This window comes from Artemia franciscana, chromosome 17 (assembly GCF_032884065.1).
Source record: "Artemia franciscana chromosome 17, ASM3288406v1, whole genome shotgun sequence".
In the NCBI taxonomy this organism is placed as follows: domain Eukaryota; kingdom Metazoa; phylum Arthropoda; class Branchiopoda; order Anostraca; family Artemiidae; genus Artemia; species Artemia franciscana.
Window position 1 is genome coordinate 25679422 of NC_088879.1, and position 26138 is coordinate 25705559.

The 26138-nt window shown below is 33.8% G+C and overlaps 2 protein-coding genes across 9 annotated transcripts in view; one reads left to right on the forward strand and one right to left on the reverse strand.

Annotated features, from left to right (window-relative positions):
* Positions 1–26138, forward strand: part of LOC136038063 (uncharacterized) — an 83923-nt gene that overhangs the window by 53142 nt on the left and 4643 nt on the right. The gene's annotated exons all lie outside the window — the stretch shown is intronic.
* On the reverse strand, positions 547–17190 carry LOC136038059 (protein asteroid homolog 1-like). Of its 8 annotated transcripts, XM_065721012.1 has the most exons (4): positions 12120–12237; positions 10483–10550; positions 5362–6239; positions 547–2424 (listed from the first exon to the last, which is right to left on the reverse strand). In XM_065721012.1, exons 3-4 carry the CDS (start codon positions 6172–6174, stop codon positions 1204–1206), a joined length of 2034 nt encoding a protein of 677 aa, XP_065577084.1. In that variant the 5' UTR covers positions 6175–6239; positions 10483–10550; positions 12120–12237; the 3' UTR covers positions 547–1203. The 8 variants fall into 8 exon arrangements, with proteins under 8 accessions (XP_065577084.1, XP_065577083.1, XP_065577088.1 ...); XM_065721011.1 differs by lacking the exons at positions 10483–10550; positions 12120–12237 and adding an exon at positions 17101–17190; XM_065721016.1 differs by lacking the exons at positions 10483–10550; positions 12120–12237 and adding an exon at positions 17112–17129.

Consider the following 26138-nt stretch of genomic DNA (forward strand, 5'->3'; position numbering starts at 1 on the left):
TCTTTGTTGGCTTTTAGACAAAGATAAATCATTATCAATTATGTCTGATGTATTGAAGCTTTTTTGAAAGTGTGTTTCATTTGATTTTTGACTGTGTAACGTTGGAGGATTTTAAGAGGTCAAATCTATCAGTATATAAGATGAAAAGCGGCTGGTAATTGTGATAAGGGCTGGGTGCTATCTAGGGTGTTGTTAGACAACTGACATGATCCCTCAGGGTAGGTACACAAAATGTCCAAAATGTAGTGTTATTGTTAAATCTCAAAGGATAAAACTTCTCCATGTAAAGGGAATTCAAAGGCTTTTGCTTTATGCGGGTTATTCCCAATATTTGGAGCCCTTGTCTTTGGTACTAAATTCATTTAGAGGCACATTTTTAGACTTTTGACCAAAAAAACAGACTTTTAGGCCATTAATATTCTTTCCTTTCCTCTAGTAGAAATTAGAGGGGTAAATTTCTACTTAAAAAAAAAAAAAAAAAAAAAAAAAAAAAAAAAAAAAAAAAAAAAAAAAAAAAAAAAAAAAAAAAAACATGACAGACACGGCTATCAGTAATATGTTTTTAATTTCAAACCAAAACCTCAAGTGCTATAACAAAATAAAATAAACAAAAGACAAATGATTGATCTCTACGTGATGTTTACATGATGTTTCTACAGAGCAGAAACATCATGAAGTGACGTTTTATGATTCAGCATGAAGATCAGACAATGATACAAAAACAAATCAGCTAAATTCGTATCAAATACTACCATGAGTAAAATAATAGTTTGCTCACATACTTTGGCTAAATCGTAAATGACAACTTTACGAAATGAAATCAATATTTGAACGAGTCAGCTGCCAAATCGGATGACTCTAACATTAAACCGGAGGAAGGTGACAAACAAGATTACATTGATGACTTTGATTATAAAATACCGAGGACCTAATGAAAAACTATTTTAGCTTACGTTTGAAGTATAATGAATTTGCTATTTCACAAACAAGTTAATTCAAATAGCTTCAATTTTTTGTTAGCATTGTTAAAAAGAAATATTCAATTCAAGTCTTTTTCTTTTGTGTTCAATCTAGATCTTCGATTCTTCTTTTTATGAAATTTCCCTTGCGAACTTCCTAAGGGAAAAATCATAAGATACTTTGACGCTAAGAGGTTGTCGATTTGGCTTCTGAACAGCTCCTTTGAGTGAGGAAAGCTGGTTGTTATACTTTCAATCTCATTAGCATATCATCAAGATTTCTCAATGTTTCATTCGAATTATCTTGCTTGTACTGACCTTTAGTCAATGAAGAAAACGTTAAAACAACTTGCTTCAAGAGCCTATAAACAGATTTGCAAGTGCTAAAAGTTTCAATCCAGTTAGAGTTGGAGAAAATATATGAAGCCAAGTTGTGCAAAAAGAATCCATTGAAGCATATAACTGAGTTGGTTTCTGGATATGGACAACCGAGTAGCCGATTCATGAAAGTTGCAAAGTACAATATCATTTGGAATTCTGCATATTTATGAACGGTTCTTTTGTAGTACTTACACGCATTCGAGCTTTTCGCCGCACTGTCGTATCTGCTGACTTTATATTTTGGTTTTGCAATGCTTTTCTGAGTACATCCGCGATCTTCTAAGATTTTGATCGCTAAATCACAATCCGATTTATCCAATCTGTTCCAGAGATTTTTGATAGTATTATTTGGATCACCCTCCATTCCAGCAAAAGAGTCAGACGCCTGATTCTGTCTATGACCATACTTTCCTACCGATCGCTGGACAACAAGCATCATAATCAATGCATCCACTTGATGTGAACTTGGATTAGTTTCATTATTCCAAAAGATCATTGAGCCAATAAACATTTGAATGTCCTTAGGAAATTGTTTGATGGTTCTAGATTGGAAATCATTGAGTTTCATTACTTGGTTGAAAAAACGTTCCTTGGTCCCCGAAGGTAGCAAAGGTATGTCTTCTAAGTTTGGTATCGTTACGCATTGGCCTTCATAAAAAGGAATATTACGTTCTTCAATTGTCGCTCCAGATCTAAACTGTACAGCTAGGTGAGCAACTTTCACATTTGTTGACTCCAAAGAAATGTTTCTATAGTCATGACTTAAAAGCACCGCTGACAGACCTTTAACAATATCCATTGCTGGCAATAAGCTGTAGGGCTCTTTTAATTCTTCTACCTGGGCGAAATAAAAAAATTCTTGAGTGCAAACAATTCTCAAAATCCACGGAGGGAACATAGCTTCCCGCGAAGCCGTCATGAACCACTGAGGCAAAGCTCTGTTTCCTTTCGAATTAATGATGATTTTCTTTCCACTTCCTTTAAAGAAATATTCAAGAGCAGTCGGTTTTCCTTCAGTTTTGCCGTAATACGCCAGAAGCTTCTTTAAGTCTTCCTTTTTTTCTTCCTCGACAAGAGATAATATCTGGAACAGAAATACAGAAAGTAAAAATCCTGTACTACTATGCAATTAAAAGCTGTACCTTGGAGACGAAGAGCCTACACGAAGATGAGGGTAGTTACTCACCGCCCAATTGGTATATTTTTTTCAATACCTTATGTTACTAGATTCCAAAGATTTTAAAGAGCTACAATAAAATAAAAAGAGTTGAAATCAACTTACATACAAAGTATACCTTCAAAAGGATAAAAATTACAACAGACGAAAGAAAAATTACACAAATGGTAAAGTTAAATTTTAAATGAAAAGGAATTATTATAAGCAATTGCCGCCCACCACAAACCGTTTGGTCACGTGAATCATTGGTGCGCATGGATGCAACGGGATAAAGGACGGTTCTTGCTTTCCGACAGTTTCAACACTTCAACGGGTAGCAAACATTCTAACTTCCTTGAACACTTTCTAAGACCTTCCGTTTTACATCATGAGACCAAGAAAAAAAAACGACAGTTTGTTTTTTGACAATGTCTGTGATTTGCCGATGGGGGTAAATAGCATTGGAAAAGATATTATAAATTCCCTGCTTTCAGGAAGAAATCAATTGGAACGTTTGGTTTTCTAGAAGCAAATTCTAAGGAATAAAAAACAACATTTTAAAATGCTATGCTTCAATTTGTCAATAAGAAACTGCTGAATTCAAGCTATAGCATAGGTTTTGAACTCTCTTCCCTGGAATTCAGTAAAATTAAATAGCCAAGAAAAGTCTAAGATAAGCTTATCTAAATTAAAGCATATTTCTCAACCTGAAGTAACACATCATATGGTTATAACCATCCGGCTATGACGGAAAAATAATGATTTATATAAAATATATAAAACTAATATAACCCAGACCATGTTTCACTCTTATTTAAAAATTCCGCTCGAAGTGGAAATTTTTTATGCATACCTCTCAGACCCATAGGGAAAACATTCAATAATTTAGTTAGATTTCTCGTGAAGGACAAGCGCAATAAAGAAAATTTTACACGAAAAAAAAAATCGCAGGGAATAAAACGAGCCAATCCACTGTCTGCTAATATAAGGTGTACCTAGTGTGGCCACGCAACTGCGGTGGTGCATGCCTATGAGAAATCTCAAAACTTTTTGCGGGTATATTTTCTTTTTTAGCTTATAGCTTTGGGGATAGACAAAAGCTGTCAAGTAAATTTCAGAATGGAATTAGCCAAAGTGGTTGAAGTATACTCTAAAATACCGGAGGAGGGTTTGGTGAACAAAAAAAAAGCAAAAACATAAAACGTTAAAAATGACACGATTTAGTTCATGTTATTGATTTCAGGAGGGAAGGATGCAACCTACTTAAAACTATGCTATTACTATATGTTTGTGTAAGAATTTTTTGTGAGCGAAGATGCAAAATGAACTAAACATGAATAGACAATGTGCGTATTTGATGAACGTTTTTAAACGTTTTTTAAAAATACGTTTTTAAATGGCCAATTCACATGTTATAACCATGTTGATAACCAGGGCAGGATTAACACCTTGCGGGCCCCCTAGCCTGTTGTAATCTCTGAGCCTCCTTGGACGAAGGTTATTTCACTAAAACATATTAAAAATATCCTAGGCCCCAAATTAAGGTTCCTTCTCTAAAATATCAGAATTATTCCTCTTACCTCTAGCATAGGGTCTCAAATAAGGTATCAAATTTAGAGCCATTTCTTTTCATCAGATTTTCCAGTTATTTTTAACGAAAAAATTAGTTTCATTTTAGATCAAGCAAATATTTTTGTAGAACAAATATGTACAAACATTTTACTCATTTTTGAAAAAAAGTGTAATCATTAAGAAGTACTCATAAGCAATTGAATGAGTGTAGCCACCGAGTTAGAGGGTCCTTAGGCTAAAGCCTATACAGGACTATTTGGTGATACAGTCTTGCTAGTAGTACATCTTACTGCTACTTTTGACTGGGAACTTACAAAGCACACTTTAAGCATCCTTTCATCCTAAGGTACCAACTCTAGCATTGCCTTCTTTGCTGGTTTTTGACGGCTAGGTCAACTTTGGCTTCACACTTTTTCTCTGTTGCCCCAGTAGAAAACTTCACATTTATCAAACAGGATTGAAGCAAACCCATTTAGTCAAGCTTCAGATAGAGCTGTTATTTCAACCTTGTTGATTAGGACCAAACGGTCCTAATCACGCCCTCTCGGCAGTAGGGTTGCGTCTCAGGATTTGTAGTTTGAACATTACAAAAGGAAAGACGGAAAGGTTAGTTCGATGTCAGAAATCGCTTCCAGGGACGGCTAGTAGTTATTGCCGCAGAAGTAAAAAAGTCTGCGGCTTTTTGTTGTCGTTTTATAAATCATCAAATCTTCTACAAGGATAGGAGATTAGCCTATCACCCAACCTTCGCTCTTTCCTGTACCAGTTGACCTTTTGTTTTAAGGAACCTATTAATGACTTTGACGGAATAGCTCCTTCCGATTACTTTTACAAATAGATGAGAAACAAAGCTGTTTGTCAAGTACCCTCTTTCTATCTGTATTCTCCTTTCAGTGATGAGAGGGAATATTTATTCCACCTTTATTTTTCAATAAAAACTTGTCTTTTCAACTACTACTGATAATCAAAAAGCTGATTTTTTATTCTAGGGAATATAATTTCTGGATTTACAAGTTGTTTAATCCTACATCCTCTCTTCTCATAGCAACAACTTCTTCTCACGTCAAACCAACACCATATGCTTACACTTAAAAAAAAATTTCAACTTTACCGCACCAATAAACTCTTGGTGCAGTAAAGTTAAGGTGTAAAAGTTGAAAATTGAAACTTTGATAGATATAATACCAAATTTATAACGATTTTCTACGAAGACTTTACATACCTTTTTATCTCTTCCACTCCTGAAACTAAAAAAATTAAAAATCTAAGAAAATTACTAGATAGAAAGTTTACCTTTACATGAACATCGTCAATCTTGTGCTGTCTTAACCAGGATGCAGCAACATCTATCCTGGATTGGATATTAAAATTTTTCTGAGTGTTATGAGGGCTTGTCAAAGATTTAAAATCAATCAAACCATTTCCAAGTAAAACTCCCAGATATGGTAAATGTGTACTTGGTAAAGATAAATAATCTACAAATTTATCAGCCAGAAAAATTTTGCATTTCAACGAAGATGAGTGTTTTCCTTTTTCGTTATATCTAGCCATCATACCTTTACCTAGGTTCAGAGACTTTAAAGGTATTTGTTTGACGCCAAAGATCAAATAATCTGAGTCGTTACTTAACACGGGGTAATGCAAGCTTTTTGCAAACAAAGCAGTCTCTTCGTCAGCTTCAAAGTCATTTTGAATAACTTTGAAATTAAACATTTTGCAAGCATTGATAAATACCTCTACGCCAAAGAGTGGAAACACTTCATTCTGGTATTGGTTCCCCGGAAAGCATTTTGTAGACTTGCGCAATCTGTCATGACGATTTTTCATTTTTTTGTTTCTATTTCTATTATCCACGCCAAGTGCTCCGTTTAGAACCATGATCGGTGTTATATTGCATTGCTTGAGTAATGAGTTAAAATCGCAGTACTCGGCAAATAGTTTGTCATAGTTGCCTCCAAAAGCAGGATCCATGTCATAGCTAGAATTATGAATAGTAACAGCTACATTGTTTACATCAACAATTACTGTAGTTGATGTTAATTCATGGTCCTTAAGAAATTTATCTCCTTGTTTTTCAATGTAAGAAAACAGTCCTCGAATAACCATTATGAAACTGATTGGAAACAGCCTTCACATCCGCATTGAGAAATGAATCTTGACCTATGAAATCCCTGGAAAAAAAATTAATTCACTACTAGCTCATTGAATGGCAATATCTAACAAATACTTGGCATTTTAGGCTATATTTTTTTCATTAACCTCCTGGCCTTTAAAACTTTGATGACAAGAAATGTCATAAAATTTGTCATCAGAATCTCCCACATTGATGGAAGGAGCAATGACCTAATTCATTTTTTAAGCAAGTGGCTAGCACCCTTGAGAGATTCTTTAGCTTTTCATTATATTTATGCCAGAAAACAATGGCAAGAATGCCAAAAATGGATATCTCAGACCAATGCATAGGCGGTTTGATAGCTTAAAAGACCTTTTCTAGGGGTCTTATCAGTTTTAAATTTGAAGTTATAAATTTTTGCAACTACAAGCCAATGACTCTGTTTTCTCTAGTTGTCTCATAAATTCATAGCTGCTGTACCCAGATACTTGACATGGCAGTTATGTTGACATTTTGTAAGCTTTACCCTGTTTTTGGAGAGATTTAACAATATAATCTCTGCCAGAGTTGAGGCGATGAAAGTAACTTTTCATAATCTTGTTTGCATTGAGTCCCTTCTCCATGGGACTTGTAAGCAGGATTATATATCCTGAAAACCAAAAAGATACAGAAACTACACTAACAGAATAGTTATGGGCACTTGTTTCTTTTCTGTCTTCAAGGTACCAGTATTAGATTTTGTTTTTTTTTGGTTGTTGTTTCTTGTTTCTTTGTTTTTCATCAGATAATATTAACATGGAATCGTGCCTATAGTACCCAAAACTCTAAAAACAGAGCTTCGATAACAATATACTTACAAAATATCAGTTTTTCTATGGTAATTCTAAATATGTAAAATTAATTATATTTAAAGCTACCATGCCCAAAAAAATTAAAAGACTCAGAAAATTTGTCTAGCTATTCAAAAATAGTAAGAATATACCAAAAATAGTGAGTGATCTCGGTGAAGATTATACCGTCAAATCCAGCATTTCAGAGAACCCCAATATATAGGTTTTAAGTCTTTAACGATAAAAATATAAAATTTTGCTTTTTTTTCTGAGAAGGGGGATCATGGTCACGTGTTTTTCTTGTTTTTTTTTTTTTTTCTCAGGGGTGATCCTACAAAAACAGTCCTAGAGTGTTGAGAAAGGTATTCTACAAACAGAAATTGAAATATCTAGTGCTCTTTTTCAGTAGCCAAAGATATTGCAGCGTTTTTTTTTTCTCTTCTTTTGTGGTGTAAAATGTAGTCCATGCAAGATTAATATTTAATACGATAATCATTTTGGAGGTCCAAGGAGCTCAGATGATTTGTTTGATGCTCCATAAAATTATGTTTTTTGGTGTATAATCGCGAATTGCCTGCTATAGAAATGACCCAGTGAATCTTTGTGTGGGTGGAGGAGGATCCTTGAAGCCTCAGAAATACATTTCCATGCTGAAATTTTCACCTTTCGGTGATCTTCATATAAGTACAGAAGGAGGTATGAGGGAGGGAAACCAAATTTAATGTCTAATCTTACTTCATTCTGGGGACTTTTTTGGACTGACGCTGTAATATAGGTTATGTTGGGTGATATTTTCCCTATTTTTTTTAAGTATTTTAAAAATAGCACAGTCGATTACATTAATATGCTTATCTGTGTTGTAAAAGCCCTATCAGAAGCTTTGTTTTACTAAGATTTCAATGGGGTACATTATTTCTAACTTTTTTTTTATATATTATTTTTTTCTAGTTTTTCAGTTGGCAATCACTAAAAAACAAATACCAAAAAAGAATGCCTGATAAATATATAAAAAAGACTGTAATACTCTTTCTCAAAACGGACCTTGACTTAACGAATATCAATTTAACTTTGAATCCCCAATCTAGCATTTTAACTTTGAATACCAATATTTATGACTGTGAATTAATAGATGGCAGCAATTGAGGTTTCATTGAATAAAATATTTTCATATGTTACGAAAAATCACCTGATTTTATTGTTTCTTAGTTATTTTTTTTCCTTTTCCAAGACAAAGTGAAAGGTTTTGATTTTTTCTTTGCAAAATCAAAAAGTATTTTTTGTTTTAATAACATTTTAGGTAATACAAAACAATAGTAATTTTGCCCTTTTCCTTTGTATTGGAATGTCGTTAAGAATCAAACAAAAACCAGTTCTGTTGTCTTGAAAAATAAAAAATTAGAGCGCCATGGAAATAAAAGAAACAGAACAACGTAATGCAAGGGAAAAAAATTATTCCAACAGTGTCCTATACATTTTTCACAAGTTATTAATTATATATTATTAATATTATCATTAATTTGGCTGATATTATCAAAATCTAGACTAACGTGCTATTAAAATTGTGCATGTTATTATCAAAATCCTGCCAAGTATTACCAAAATTTTGTGCAATATTAGCAAAATCTTGTCTGACATTATCAAAAATCTTGAACTATATCATCAAGAATATCCCTTGCTATAATCAGAATCCTCTATGGCAAAGCCAAAATCTTACATGAAATTATTACAATTTTGCAAGTTATTAACAAAATCGTGCATGGTATCATGAGGATCTTACCTGCTAGTAACAAAATATTTCCTGGTACTATCAACACGTGCCTGATAGTATAAGAAACATTGCCAAGTATTAACAAAATCTTGGTAAACATTTCTGAAATCACTGGAAACCACTAGCCACCATCTTAATTTAATATACAAGAAAGTATCTGCCTTTATTGAAGGTCAAAAAATTGTTTCACAATAGCACAAAGGCTCCAATTAAGCTTGTGAAATCGTGTGACCTTCGCTCAAGGCCACAGAAATCTTATATACAAATAGAACATAGATAAAGTAACAGTCCATTGACCAAACAGTTACGTGACTAATTAAACAACTGTATTTTTAATAAAAAAAATGATTTAAATTTTTATGTAATTTCATTTACCTCACATTTAGAAAATCCCATACAGCTGCTTTTGACTCTTGAAAACCCCCATAAAATTCTGTCTGTATATTTTTTAACTTTATTTTGAAAAATTCTGGTCTACATATTTCTGACTTTGGAAAAATGGTGTTCCCCTATCTCAGATTTCAGTGAAATTCCGTTAAAATTCATTCTCATGTGTCTCTGCCTCTTCAAAAATCCCCATCCCAATATTTTTTATCAGTTCCTCACGAACTATTGCCAAATTTGTGTTGAAAAACTCGTTATTCAGTTTAAAAAGAACTTGTTATTCGGTTTAAAAAAAAACTCGTTGTGTATAAATCAAATTATTAAAATGGAAACATCTTTTTACTGTGAATGTAGCATATGCAACTGTATTTTCATTATGTCACTAATTTGTAAGAGTCTAGATCAGAAGATTTTTAACTTATGAATGCTAGAGTAATTGAAGACAATCTCCAAAAGATTAATGGAAGAACTTAGATTTACTATTCTCATTATAAACGCTGAGAATGGAAAGAAACACATCTTTATATTGGAAAACAAATCAAATTGCCATTATATTGGAAAACAAGGAATGGACAAAAGGGCACCCTCATCGCTCCAAGAAATCTGAAAAGAATAGAAAAGCTCTTGGAAAAGGAGTACTCTATGACAGAAAAGAAGAGTTTACCTGCAGGGAATCTGCAAATTCTTCGAGAAATGAGGGAAACGATTCATATAAAAAAATTAGAACATACAAAGTATCATCATGTAGTTTTGGAAGAACTCCAGTTTATCAATTTGCGCCAAATCTTGCTACTGATGGCTATTATAAGAATATATTTACATGAAATTTGCAATAAATCTTTTTCTTCCCTATTAATTTTGTCTTAAACTATGGTAACGGATTAAAAAACATATGCTTTACTGCCAACAAGGACCATTTGAAAAATAAAGACTGTTTTGAGCCTTAAGATATTTATTGTTTAAACATATTCAAAAGGATCTTTTTTCATATTTAAACAAAAGTAGTCCTTAAAGTTAAATTTTATACATCCACAAACGAAGATCCCATGATATAGCTTACTTTTACTGTGTCGTATGCACTTATTACGATCACGTATATTCATTGGTATCCATTGCGTGATCTTGAATTTGGAAAGATGATATACCCCTTCAAATTTGAGACGTTAAGGCTATTATAAATCTAAAAGTTGAATTTTGGGGTCAAACTTTAGTATTATAAGTTTATCTTCAGCCACATTACTTATTACATACAGTGTTTCAACTCAAAAAAAAGTTGCATATTTCTCTGACTTCTTCCTGAACAGTACTCCATTCCTTACCACTTTTATTATATGGTGTAATCACGCGGTCGTAAAATCACAGTCCACTTATTTAGGGTAATACAGAACTTCGAAAGCTTTTATCATGGCCAAACATCTTATAGTTCACTTTTCCAGCGATAAAGTCAATTTCTTCATGTTAACAGTCAATAATAAAAACGCACATTCAAATATAAATCCACAAGATGATTTTTTCAAGACAATAAATTTAGTATCATATAATCCAGTCATCTTGGGAGCTACTGATGTAGCATTTAAGCAGCGAAACGCTTCGTCAAACTTTTATACCGTTGCTCATGGTTAAAAAGACTTTTTTTGTAATAGAAAAAGAAGTAGTTCATCGATTCTATATATATATATATATATATATATATATATATATATATATATATATATATATATATATATATATATATATATATATATATATATATATATATATATATATATATATATATAATGTATATATATATATATATATATATATATATAATGTATATATATATATGCAATAAACTCTTACGTAACCGATTTCTCTAGCCTTATGTGATACTTATAGGAGCAATGAAGTCTTGTATAAACAATTTCTCTGGGCTGGATTGTTAGTGCGCAATGATTTAGCCCTAAGGCACTTGAAAGATCAATGAACTTTTGCATAACCGATTTCTCCGGCTCTGGTTCCGATTCCGGTTCCAGTTCCAGTTTCATCGGTTCTGGTTCCATTTCCACCGATACTGGTTCGGGTTTCTTGGGTTCAAATTCCACTGGTTTCGGTTCTGATTCCAGTCCCACCAGTTTCAGTTCTGTAGCCGGTTCCAGTTACGTCGGTTCCAGTTCCACCGGTTCTGGTTCCAGTTACGTGAGTTTTGGTACCGGCTCTGCCGGTTGCATAACCAGTTCCAGTTCTGTCGGTTCCAGTTCTGTAACCAGTTTTGCCGGTTCCTGTTTTGTAACCAGTTCCACAACCTGTTCCGGTTTTTTAACGTAAAATTTTTTTCAAGTCTTTAAATGTAACTGGATAAAATAATAACAAAAAAATTCGGTTGAATTTTTAAAGAATATAAAATGAAAATAGAATTGTATGCTAGTCAAAATTATTTTTTAGAATAACAACATTTAACATAGTTTTGCTACAAATTTTTTCGGAATATGGAATCAAAATGGTGCATTTTTAGCCATTAGTTTTCTTGTAATAAATAGTATCAGAGTCAGTTTAAAATAAAAATAGAAACAAAACAAAATGTTATTTTGGATTTTTTTTTTTTTTTTTTTTAGCAAATAAGGTTCAGAGATAAGTGAGAGAAATGGGAATAAATGAAGCCTGAGCAAACTAGCTAACATGTCGCGAAACAAACTCTGTTGGGATCAATGAACTACTGCTTTAGCTTTTAAGAAACATGTCTTTTTAACCATTTGCGATGGTATAAAAGTTTGATGAAGTGCTTCTCTGCTTAAATACTACGTATTGGGATAACTCACGAGATTATTGTACTGTATGAGACTAATTTTATTAGCTTGTACAAATCACCATAAGGAGTTATATTTGAATGCACACTTTTGTTATTGACTGTGGAATATGAAAAAATTGACTTTTATATCTGGAAAGTGAACTATAAAATGTTTAAACAAGATACTACCTTTGGAAGCATTAAATTATGCCATAAAAACCGACTGGAATTTTATGACCAAATAATAAAATTTTTCAAGAACTTAGTACTGTTGAAGAGGAGGTCAGAGAAATGTGCAATTTTTTTCGGAATTGAAGTGCTGCATGTAAGAGGTAATGTGCCTACGATTTAACTTTCATTCGAAGCCGTGATCTCTAAAATCCAATTTTCAATTTAGAAGAGTTTGAATGTCCCTAATTTGAAAACACTTAATGTTAACCTCTCTTCTTGAGTGTTTAAACCCCAGAAAATCGAAACACTCGAAATAGGTCCAAAATTCTCTCTTCTACCGAAACCATTACCGTGGCAGATATAGTTTCTTCTCTAGAGACATCTTTTCATAAACACTGCACATCTGTTTCTAATCCTGATGAAGTTAAGTTCTATCTCATAAACACCCTTTAGAACAGCTAAGAAAAAGTTAAGTCTCCTACTACTGTCACACCAAAAAATTTGCAGGACATAAAAACATTATATAATCTCTACAGATACCCGTCTATTATAGTTACCAAAGCAGATAAAAAGCATTTCACTTGTTGTCACGGATACGACAGCCTATGACAACAAAATCTTTTCATATTTAAATGACACAACTACATATAAAACGATAACGTATCATCCTACTAATCAGTTTGCTAATAATATTATAAACAAACTAAAGCAACTGAAACAGAATTGTAAAATCACCAGACAATAATACAATAAATTTTTGTTTATTATAAGCCCCCATGGTAGTTTCTGTCCAAAATTCTATTGTTTACCACAAATGCGTAAACATGATATTCCCTTAAGACCTATCTTAGCATGTACTAAAGCCCCCGCTTACAATATCGGAAAATGGTTTCACACAGGTTTCAAACCTTTACTGTATTCCCAAAATGTTTATAATAGTAATTTGGCAGATTTAGTTAAAATACTTAATAACACAAGTATTTCAGGAAACACAACAGTTGGTAGTTTGCCATTGTTTCCATATACGGATTTAGATGTGGCTATTTCTAAGCTGTTATTAAACAGTAAAATAGAAGAAAATTATCACTTAAACGAAGTTTCAGTGACATGAATTGATTGTAAAGTTTTAATTACTCTAGTTGAAATTTGTAATAATTTTTTAATGCATTGTCAGTTTCGTGATTCCTTTTATCAGCAAATAAATGGGCTACCAATGAGAACACCTTTATCCAGGCAACTGGCAAATATTAATGTCGAGAACCTTGAAAATTGGGCATTAAATTCTTATTTTGTAAAACATGTCTATTGGGGTCGCATCAAGGATGATGTAATTTCACTTTGGAATTATGGGAAAGTTGAACTTTGGGTTTCTTACATCATCTTAATACTTAGGATAAAAATTTGCAGCTTACCCTAGAAATTGAAAATGAACTACCGTTTTTAGATGTGAAAATTATTCGCAATACTGATAGACTGTATTATAGACAACCAAGTTACTATCTATAGATGACCAACACAAAACGACGGATATTTTTATTTTAATTCAAATCACCCCCACAAGTTAAAAGAGTAATAATAAGTTCTCTCATTGATTGTTCTATGAACACTTGCTCCAGTTGTTACAGAAATGCAGAAATAAATTTTATTAGAGATATTCGTTGTGCTAATGAATACCCCATTCCTTTTGTTAATTAATAAAAAGAGACATTTTTTGAACTGAAAGTAAGGAGCGATATTAAAACTTAAAACGAACAGAAATTACTCCGTATATGAAAGGGGCTGTTCCCTCCTCAACGGCCCGCTCTTTACGCTGAAGTTTGACTCTTTCTCTCAATTCTACTTTTTAAAACAGTAAATACTTTAGTGCAAAGAGCGGGGCGTTGAGTGGAGAACAGCCCCTTTCATGTACGAAGTAATTTCTGTTCGTTTTAAGTTTTAATGTCGCTCCTTAATTTCAGTTAAAAACCTTTTTTTTAATTTAATTTTTGAACGTTTTTAAATTAATACATGTTTTGATTTTGGCTCTCTGCACATAAATAATTAAGACAAAATTTGCATATTTTTTTTTTCTTTTGCTAAATGGCTTTCTTATAGTTTTGTTTGGACGATTTTGAGTAAAAAGAAGTGGAGGAGGATGCCTAGTTGCCGTCCAAATTTTTGGTTACTTAAAAAGGCAACTAGAACTTTAAATTTTTTACGAACGTTTTTTTTATTATTACAAATAAACACAAGTTACGAATAAACTTACGTAACGCACTTCTGTATTCGTATCTTTTCATTACGTATATTTCTCCCCCTCGTCAACACCTTACTCTTTACACTAAAGCTTAAGTTTTGTCCCAATTCCTTAAGAATGACCCCTGAATCACAGAGACCGTAGAATAAATAGTTGGAATTATTATAAATACTTTAGTGTAAAGACCGAGGTATTAGGAGGAGGTGAACCCTATGTGCGTAACGATTCCTGTTTGTTTTAAGTTTTGATGCTGCTTTTTACTTTCAGTTGGAAAAAACTTTTCATATTTATTTTTATCATTGTTTTTTTTTTTAATAACGATAGAAAATCTTGCATCCCCTTCGCGGAAGTTCTCTACCACTCTAAAAATTCCTTCATGGAAAGATCCCTCCCATCTAGCCCTTCCCCTCAAACCCTCCTCTCCTAGCCAAAAAAAAATCCCCCTGAAAACGTCTCTACACTTCCAAACAACCATTACTATATGTAAATACTGGTTAAAGATTGAAAGGCCCTCTCGCGAGGACTCTGGGGGATTAAGTAGACCCCTAAAGACATAGTTATTAGATTTTTCGGCCATGCTGAATAAAATGGCTATCTCATAATTTTGATCCGGTGTTTTTAGGAAAAAATAATCGTGGGAGGGGGCCTAGGTGCCCTCTAGTTTTTTGGTCACTTAAAAAGGGCACTAGAAATTGTTAATTTTCGTTAGAATGAGCACTCTTTCGACATTCTAGGACCAATGGGTCGATACGATCACCCTTGGAAAAAAAACAAATAAACAAATAAACACGCTTCCGTGTTCTGCCTTCTTGAAAAAAAATACAATATCCCATATTTTTGTAGTTGGGAGCTTGAAATTTCTACAGTTAGGTTTTCTGATACGTTTAATCTGATGGTGTCATTTTCTTTAAGATTCAAGGAATTTTACGGGGTGTTTCCCCCTATTTTCTAAAATAAGGCAAATTTTCTCAGCCTCATAACTGTTGATAGGTATAACTAAAACTGATGAAACTTATATATTTAAAATCAGCATTGAAATGAAATTCTTTTGATGTAACTATTGGTATCAAAATTCCATTTTTTAGAGTTTTGGTTACTATTGAGCCGGGTCGCTCCTTACAAATACAACTAATTGTAGACTCTAATGACATTCCCGTAAAATCAAATATTTTTCACGGCAATTAGCACCCTACATACGTGTTGCTGGGACATCTCGCGGAAAAAAAAACTAAAAAAGAAAATAAAAAAGAAGAAAAAAACAAAAACAAATAAAAAAGGTAAACATCTAAAAAAAAGAAAAAAACTAAAAAAACTAAAACACCAAAAAAAGAAAAAACTAAAAAAGAAAAAAAATTAAATTAAAAAATCAGGGATTAAAAGAATTCAAAGACCTTAAAAAAGGAAACCAAAACTTTGAAACTTAGTATCGTAGATATCATTGTTAGAAATTGGACTTGCTTTAATAATCAAATATCTTTGAAAAAACATGTCTTTTAATATATAGGTTTTAGGTCTTTAATAATAAGAATATAAAATGTTGCTTTTTTTCTAAGAAGGGGGATCATGGACACGTATTTTTCTTGTTTTGTCTTTTTTTTCTCAGGGGTGATCGTACCAAAAACATAGTCCTAGAGTGTTGAGAAAGGTATTCTACAGACAGAAATTGAAATATCTAGTGCTCTTTTTCAGTAGCCAAAGATAATGCACCGTTTTTTTTTTCTCTTCTTTTGTGGTGTAGAATGTAGTCCATACAAGATTAATATTTAACACGGTCATCGTTTTGGAGCTCCCAGTAGCTCAGATGATTTGTTTGATGCTCCGCAAAATTATGTTTTTTGGTGTATAACCGCGAATTGCCTATTATAGAAATGAGCCAGTGAACAGTGAATCTTTGTGTGGGTGGGGGAGGATCCTTGAAGCCTCAAAAATCCATTTCCATGTATATAATACATATATATATATATATATATATATATATATATATATATATATATATATATATATATATATATATATATATATATATATATATATATATATATATATATATATATATATATATATATATATATATATATATATATATATATATATATATATATATATATATATATAATATATATATATATATATATATATATAATATATATATATATATATATATATATATATATATATATATATATATATATATATATATATATATATATATATATATATATATATATATATATATACATATATATATATATTGTATTTTTGGTGTTCTGCTGACAACGGCCCTTTTATAGAGCATCAAAATAATCAATGAATAGAATTCCACTGTCTTGAGAAAATGTCAGTTATGTTATGTAAGTTATGTTTGCTTTGTGGAGGGAGGGTGATATACCTAGAATAGGGTTTTACATATGAACTAAGACTATTCTAAACACAAATATTGGTTAAGCTTAAAGATGTTTATTGCTTGAACATATTCAAAGGTAATTTTCCAGGAAAAACATACATATCTACACAAAAATTACACTGAAGTTCACTATTACACATCCACAAACTGGGATCTCATATTATAGTATACTTTTACTATGTCGTAAGCACGTATCCCCATTAAGTATGTCCCTGGGTTTGCACTGCACGAAGAACCTAACCTAATCTTAGGGAAGGTGATAAACCTCCTGAAATCAGGGACATTCAAACTCTTCTAAATTGAAAAGCGGAATATAGGGGTCAGGATTTTGATTGAAAGTTAATTTGTAGGCACATTACCTTATACATACAACACTTCAACTCCAAAAAATTGTATATTTCTCTGAATTCTTCCTCAACAGTACTTAGTTCCTTACTACTTTTATTATGTGGTCATAAAATCCTAATCAGTTTATATGGCGTAATGTAGTGCTCCAAAAGCTTTTATCTTGTTTAAACATTTTATAGTTCACTTTCCAGAGATAAAAGTCAATTTTTTCATATTCCACAGTCAATAACAAAAGTGTGCATTCAAATATAACTCCTTATGGTGATTTGTACAAGCTAATAAAATTAGTCTCATATAGTACAATCATCTTGGGAGCTATCAATGTAGTAAAGGAAAGAAGCACTTCATTAAACTTTTATACGAGCGCAAAAAGTTAAAAAGACATGTTTTGTAATAGCGAAAGCAGTAGTTCATTGATCCTAACAGAATTGGTTATGCAACTAGTAAGCTAGTTTACTCAGAGTTCATTTATTCCCATTTCTTTCACTTCTCTATAAACGTTATTTGTAAAAAAAATCCAAAATAACTTTTGTTTTTTGTTTAACAAGGAAACTAATGCCTAAAAATTTACTGTTCATCTTTAACAATGACGAAAAATATGTATAAGAAACAATTTTGATTTCATGCTCAAAAAATTTTTTATAGCAAAACTATGTTAAATTTTGTTATTCTAACAAATAATTTTGATAAGCATACGATACTATTCTAATTTCATGTTATAATAAAAGTAACCAAATAGTTTTGTTATAAGTATATGCAATTCCATTTAAAGACTTGAAAAAAGTTGAAAGACTGGAACAGGTTTTGGAACCGGTTACAAAACAGGAGCCGGCAAAACTTATTACGGAGCCGGAACTGACAGAAATGGAACTGATTATGAAACTGGCGGAGCCCGAACCAGAACCGGTGGAACTAACCAGAACCAGTATTCACCGATTTGGACTTGCTAAATATCGGTGAAACAGTTTTCACCGATTTGGACTTAAATACTCTGAATATTCATTCAGAGCCAACCCCTCTCCCCCACAACCTCCAAATGACGGGCTTACTTAGTCATTTTAAAAACTTCCATAACAAGATTTGGGTCAACATATACCCTAGTAAATAGAGATTTCATGCCTGAAAATATTGATTCTAAGCTGGGACCTCCGCTCTCTATGGTGTTATCTGCTAGTGTAAAGGTCCTAAGAATTGGTGAGGTATTTATCACTCTTGGATACTTTCACTAAAAAAAGTTGCAGGAACTGAAATGTCATCTTGCTTTTGCTTCCTCGACACTGTTGACAGGTTTTTAAATAATGATACTAGCACATATGTCAATGTTTCTCCCAGATTATTATGAAGACAACGAACATGATCTTTGAAGTGTTATTCATTTAGTTTAGCGTCAAGTTCGTAGCAAATGACAGATATGTGGTTGGGATTGTATACAGAGTCATTACATTTCTTATCCACACTTGAAAATTCCAAGACAATCTCAGAAAATCTAATATTCAGGCTAATTTCACAAAACTGCGAGTACACCACTCGAAAGAAATCCAACCTTACACTAAATTTTATGTAGTCTTCTCCAATGCTTTCTTAGTTACAGTCTTCAACCTGGTGATTCGCTGACAATAATACCTTATAATAAAATGAATTACTTTTTTTTTGAGAACATTGAACACCAACTTGGTTAACATAAAAGTACGGTTACTCCAACTTGTAAAAATCTTCAAAAAAGAAGGGGAGAATTTTACTATGACAAAAAAGGGGAGATGGAAATGGAACATTAGTTGAATTGAATGGTAAAAATTCAAATCAAGTCGGAGGTCACAGCTTTCATGAAAAATGAATTGGTTAAAGTTTTTGCACAAAATAGTGGAGGTGATGAAAGACTTGAGAGTCATGTCTAACTGGAATAAAGCCAAGAGAGATTTTCTCAAGGAGAGGCAAAGCAGGCATAGCCCTTTTTCAGAATTGTATAAAAATTATGTCATTTCAATTGTTAATATATAGTCTATAATCAATCGTAGGGCATCCTTGGGAAGTAACCCTACTTTTTCTTAGATTTTCTTTCTTAATATTGTATTGTATACCGGATGCCGGATGCACATCGCCCTAGGTATCCTAAGTTGAGCAGCACAAATTATGGGATTATACTTGGATCTCTTCACATTGAATATGGGAGTAGGCAAAGATTTGAAATTTATTTAAGAAAATCAAAGAAAAAAAACTCTGTCGGCTATATTTTGAAAAATGCATGTTACCTACTCCCTACATAAACGCTTAGAGTGGAGGTATCGGGATGAAACTTGTTGTGAAAAATAAAAGCAAGTCCTAGATACGTGATTGACATAACCGGAACGGATCCACTCTCTTTGGTGGAGTTGGGGGGGGGGGTTAATTCTGAAAAATTAGGTATTTTTAACTTACGAATGAGTGATCGGATCTTAATGAAATTTGATGTTTTGAATGATATCATGTCTCAGAGCTCTTATTTAAAATCTAGGCCGGATCCGGTGAAGGGGAAGTTGGAGGGGGGCAGAACCTAAAATCTTGGAAAATGCTTAGAGTGGAGGGATCGCGATAAAACTTGGTGGGGAAAATAATCACAAGTCCTAGATACGGTATTGACATAATCGGAACGGATCTGCTCTGTTTGGGGGAGTTGGGGGGAGGGTTAATCCTAAAAAATTAAAAAAATGAGTTATTTTTAACTTACGAAAGAGTGATCGTATCTTAACGAAATTTCAAATTTAGAAGGACCTCGAAACTCAGATCTCTTATTTTAAATCCCGACCGGATCCAGTGACATTAGGGGGAGGGGCTGAAATCTTGGAAAACGCTTAAAGCGGAGAGATCAGGATGAAATTTGGTGGAAAGAATAAGCACAAGTCCAAGATAGGTGACTGACATAAACGGACCGGCTCCGCTCTCTTTGGTGGAGTTGGGGGGGGGGGGATTAATTCGGAAAAATTAGAAAAAATGAGGTATTTGTAACTTACGAACGGATGATCAGATCTTAATGAAACTTGATATCTAGAAGGATCTTGTACTTTAGAACTCTTGTTTTAAATCCCGGCCAGATCTGGTAACATTGAAGGGAGTTGGAGGGGGAAGCCGGAATTCTTGGAAAACGTGAAAATCGAGGTATCTTACGAATGGGTGATCGAATCTTAATGAAACTTGATATATAGAAGAATCTTATGTCTCAGATGCTCCATTTTCAATTCGAATCGGATCCGAGGACATAAAGGGTTGGAGGGGGAAAACAGAAATTTTGGGAAACGCTTAGAGTGGAGAGATCCAGATGAAACTTGATGGGAAGAATAAGCATAGGTTATAGATACGAGATTGACATAATTGGTACGGATCTGTTCTCTTTGGTGGAGCTGGGGGTTGTTAATTTTGAAAAATTAGAAAAATCGAAGTATTTTTCACTTAAGAACGGGTGACCGGATCTTAATGAATATTGATATTTAGAAGTAACTCATGTCTCAGAGCTCTTATTTCAAGTACCGACCAGATCTGTTGACATTAGGGGAGTTGGAGGGGGAAACAGGAAATCTTGGAAAACGCTCAAGGGAGCTGTACAAATTGACTTTATAAAGTCGTTTTCCCTCGTTTCGACCATCTAGGTGGTTGAAGGGAGAGGAAGAATTAGAAAAATTGAGGTATTTTCAACTTACGAGTGGGTGATCGGATCTTAACGAATTTTGATATTTAGAAGCACCTCGTGACTCCGAGCTCTTATTTTAAATCCCAAGCGCTATTAAGCCTCCGATTTTCCTTTTAAAGCAATTTATTGATTCTTAGAATTTTGCTACGAGGTCATGTCATATAAGCTCTTATCTCTTGGCTCTTCCGACCTCGTCACAAGTGCCATATGAGCTCTTAGCTCTTATTATTCTATTTCTTGGGTAGTTTAAAAAAAGGGTATATGTACATATAAATACAAGATGGAAAACGGCTTCTTTTAGTTGAAAAAATATGTAAGCAGCAGGGCATTTCAAAGTGTGGTTCAATCGCACTTTCTATAGCTATGATGAGAGAAAGGTTGAAATGGCTAGGACATGCTCTGCGGATGAAGGATGACAGATTGCTGAAGGTTGTCCTTTTGGGCCAACTGTCTACGACTAAACGGTAAATAGCTCTTTCGTGGATGTCATAAAGAAATATTTCAAGAAAATGGGAACTTCCTGGAAGGTTGTAAAGAGGGTGACTTTGAATAGATTGGGATAGAGAGGGACCGTGCGTAGTTATGAAGGCCTCAGGCCGCTTGGTCCTGCGGTTAGTTGTTAGTAGTAGTAGTGTCGGGGTAATTATATGCTAAGCATCCAAGAGCCTAAAAGGCCCTTTTTCCAGTATCTGTGGGAATCTCTTGTTAATTTCCGTTTTATGACTCAAGTGACGAAACTTCATCACTGCACTGCAAAGTGTAATTCCAAACGCTTCGATGAAGCGATCGCATGGAAGGCTTCCGTTCTACAACACTTGAATGGAACGTGTTTTTGAATTCCCAATAAAAAACCAAGTATAGAACGAATCACATTGTAAATAATTACTGCCCCCCCCCCCCATAAAAAAAGTTTACACTTTAACTTTTCTTTTAGGGCTGAAGTGCAATTCCAAACGCTTTGATAAAATGATCTCGTGGAAGCCGTTTATTCAACAAGAGAGCATGACATCAGAAGAAAAGAAAAGGAAAAACGAGGAATCTAGGGTGCAAGAACTGGCCGATCTTGAGAAAAAGCTTAATCTCTATCAAGAGCACTTTGTAAGTGTTCAATTAGTTTGAACTAGTTTTGATTAGCCATTGCGTTTAGCCTCTATTTCTACTTATATTTCGAATGTTCTTACCCTTTGACTGATGCACACGGCAAATATTCTAGAGAAACCTCAGAAGAAAATTCTTATCCTAAACATGTTATACTAAAAACAACTTAAAAGACTTCATACTTTGAAAAAATAATGGAAATATTGGGATGTTTTATCGTTAATTAAAGGTGTAATAATCTGCTGTTAGGCTACAATCAACTTCAGCGATGAGGGGTTTACAACTATGCTAGTTGGTGTACCCATTTATTTGTTTCCGGTGAACTTGATGCCTATCAAGGGAGAGGGACTTATAAGTAAGAATCGGTTCACTTTGGGCGAGAAACGGATGTTAGCTCATAATCATCTTCGGCAATGAGGCGTTTGACACTTTTGCTAGTTGGTGTACCTATTATTTGTTTCCGGTGTATTTGATGGTTAAACCAATTTGGTTCCAGTGTAATAAATGTAAGTAATAATCGGCTGTTGGGCTACAATCATCTTCAGCGATGAGTGGTTTGCAACTTTTGCTAGTTGGTGTACTCATTTATTTGTTTCCGGTGAACCTGATGTCTATCACGGGAGAGGGACTTGTAAGTAAGAATCTGTTCACTTTGGGCTAGAAATTTGTGTAAATTGGTGCACATTGTATTCGATCTCTTTAAATCTGACAGAATTAAGTGTTTACGCAACAGGTACAAACGATAACGTAAAACAATGAGGTAGTTTCGTAATAATTATTGTCACCTACGGTATTTTAATCCTGAAAAGTTACGGATAGCCTTATAATACCAACTAGATTAATTAAGATATTGTTCCAAGTTTTCATCCGTCACGATGTCTACGATTGAAAAGGATAAAGTTCAACTGGCTGCAAAGTCAATTTAGTCCCTTCTTTCGATATTATTTTGTAGTTGCTGTTTTTTCAACGCTGAGGAATAGCCTTTGGTCATGTCATAACTGATTGCGTTCTTGTTTCAACATACCGTTTTAAAAACTTTGATAGGCTGACAACTTCATCATTTAACCGATAGTAAAGAAACAAGCACAAACGAGAATGTAAAACAATGAGATAGTTTAATAATAATTAACAGAATGTTATCTATGGTATTTCCATCCTGAAAAGTTAGGGATAGCTTTATATAGCTTAGGGATAGTTCCGAGTTTTCATCCGTCACGATGTCTACGATTGAAAAGGATAAAGTTCAACTGCCTGCAAAGTCAATTTAGTCTCTTCTTTCGATACTATTTTGCTGTTGTTTTTTCAACGCTGAGGAATAGCTTTGATCATGTGATTACTGATCGATAGCGAAGAAACAAAACCAGTGTTGCTCTCGCAACACTTCAGCCGGCGAAGCCGGACAATGGTTGCCGCAACACTTCACGTTGCCCGGGCAACGTACGTCTAGTTTTTATTTAATTTCTGGACGTTTTTGAATTAATGCATGTTTTGATCTTGGCTCTCCGCACATAGATAATTAATCCAAATTTGTATATTAATTTTGCTAAATGGCCTTCTCATAGTTTTAATCGGAAAATTTGAGAAAAAAGGAGCGAGGGAGGAGGCCTAGTTGCCCTCCAATTTTTCGATTACTTAGAAAATTTTCGATGACATAGTTATTAGGTTTTTCGACTATGGTGAATAAAATGAATATCTCAGAATTTTGAACCGGTGATTTTGGGGAAAAAATGAGCGTGGGAGGGGGCCTAGGTGCCCTCCAATTTTTTGGTCTCTTAAAAAGGGTACTAGAACTTTTAATGTCCGTTAGAACGAGCCCTCTAGTGAAATTCTAGGACCATTGAGTTGATACGATCACCCCTGAAAAAAAAAACAAAAAAAAAAACAAATAAACACGCATCCGTGATCATTCTTCTGGCAAAATACGCGAAATTCCAAATTTTCGTACATAGGAGCTTGAAACTTTAACAACAAGGTTCTCTGATACGCTGAATCTGATGGTGTGATTTTCGTTAAGATTGTATGTCCTTTAGGGGGTGTTTCCCCCTATTTTCTAAAATAAGCCAAATTTTCCCAGGCTCGTAACTTTTGATGGGTAAGATTAATCTTGATGAAAATTTTAAATTTAAAATCAGCACGAAAACGCGATTCTTTTGATGTAACTATTGGTATCATAATTCCATATTTTAGGGTTCTGGTTACTATTGAGCCGGGTCGCTCCTTACTACTGTTCGTTACCACGAACTGTTTGACAATGGGAGACTTTTCTCTTATAAGAAAAAGATAACGACTGAAGATGAACTGCTTATAAGAAAGGAGTTTACATCTACAGTGGTAGGGTTATGAAATTAAAGCTTTGGAGCTATTATTCTGAAGTATTTTCACGCCAATTCAAGCTTTGTTGCGCGACTTAAGTTGTCAGTTGTTCATGGTAAAGTTCCCTCATGGTAACGACACAGATTAGTACAGGGGCAAGAAATTCAAGTCAAATTTAATAGAAATTCAATTCCTATGTAACTCTGCCATATAAACTGCTATTTGAGTGGGCTGTTTACCTGACTGATCATCCCACTGCTGGGTTGTGGACCTTTGTGAAACAAATAAGAACGACTGACAAGCCTGTTTCGTCTTTTCCTCCTCAATGCCCCGCTCTTTATGCTAAAGTTTGGCTCTTTCTCTTAACTCTTCTTCTTAAAACAGTAAGAAACTTTATCGTAAAGACCTGGGCGTTCAGGAGGAAAAGCCCCTTTCATAAAAGGAGTAATTTCTGTTCGTTTTAAGTTTTAATGTTGCTCCTTACTTTCATTTAAATAAAACTGTTTTTTTTTTTATTTAATTTCTGGACGTTTTTGAATTGATGCATGTTTTGATCTTGGCTCTCCACACATAAATACTTAAAGCGAAATTTGCATATTAATTAATTGCAATTAATCGGAAGATTTTGAGCAAAATGGAACGAGGGAGGAGGCCTAGTTGCCCTCCAATTTTTTGATTACTTAAAAAGGCAACTAGAACTTTTAATTTTTTACGAACGTTTTCTTTGGTAAAAAATATACGTAACTTGCGAATTAACTTACATAACGAACTTTTATATTCGTATGTTATTTTTTGCGTATATGAGGGGGTTCACTCCTCGTCGATACCCCGCTCTTTACACTAAAGCTTACAGCCTAGACTTGAGGTTCAAGCCCAAAATCTGAATTTGAGAGAGAAGAAGGGTATTGTGATGTTAGAGATGTTAGTGGAGGCGTTACTAAAATTGATTTGGAGCCATGAATTTAGAGCCTCAAATTCACTTCCTGAAGTAGATGCTTACACTATAAAGAGCTTTAATTCCTCTCAGAATGCAATAGTGGAGCTCCGAGAACAGAGAGAAAAGGGGTGTCGTCATGTTAGTGGTATTAATTTGGACTTAGCGAGAATCGATTCGGAGCTATGCTGTTTGAAGCTTTTACCGCCAGCAACAAAAGAATATTACACAAATACGTTTTATTTTGTTCATTGAATTTTTTTTACCAAATTTAGGCTTGTTTTAAGGCACCAAAACTTGGGAGTTGGGGGAACGAAGAAGCTCATGATAAAAAAGAATTTAAATCCCAAATGCTTTTAAAATATTTTACTTTTTTGCGTTTTTACTTTTAAATCAAAAGTAAAAATGTCCTTGATTTTCATTAGTAGGAATAATATTGGCCGAACTACTACTACTACTACTACTACTAATTATGACATCCTCCCAACCCAGACAAGGACGACCTGCTTTCCGTGTAGCCCCAGACGGTTGGCCAAACTGAACCGTCTCAAACTCAAACTGAACCCAGACGATGATTGGCAGAACTGAAGAAACTTAATGGTTCAATTCAACCCTGGTTCAGACTTAGCCCAACTTGGGGCACATAGACAGGGAGTAGGGCTCATGATGAATAAGGAAGCTGCTAGGTCTTGTTTAGGCTGGTTAGGTATTAATAATAGAATACTAATTGCTCATTTTATGACTAAAAATTTCAGAGTATCAGTTATAGTAGTATATGTTGAACCCTGTTGAACCAACTGATGGAGATACTAGTGACTCAGATGAATTTTACTTACAGTTACAAGAGCAAATAGACAGGGTACCAGGTAGAAATATGGTGTTTTTGCTAGGAGATTTTCATGCCCAGGTTGGTAGAAATAGGGATAGATGGTATCCTAGCCTTGGTAAATTTGGTGTAGGAGAAGAAAACAGTAATGGCTATAGACTTTTGCAATTTTGTAGGTATAACAACCTAGTTATAACCAATACGGTGTTTGGTCACA

What these genes read in the sequence shown, in the direction of transcription:
- LOC136038059 (XM_065721011.1), bottom strand. Translation starts at nt 6,174, where the DNA reads ATGGTTATTCGAGGACTGTTTTCTTACATTGAAAAACAAGGAGATAAA. An exon ending in TTGACGATGTTCATGTAAAG is followed by an intron (nt 2,425 to 5,361) that starts GTAAACTTTCTA and finishes TTTCTGTTCCAG; the next exon opens with ATATTATCTCTTGTCGAGGA.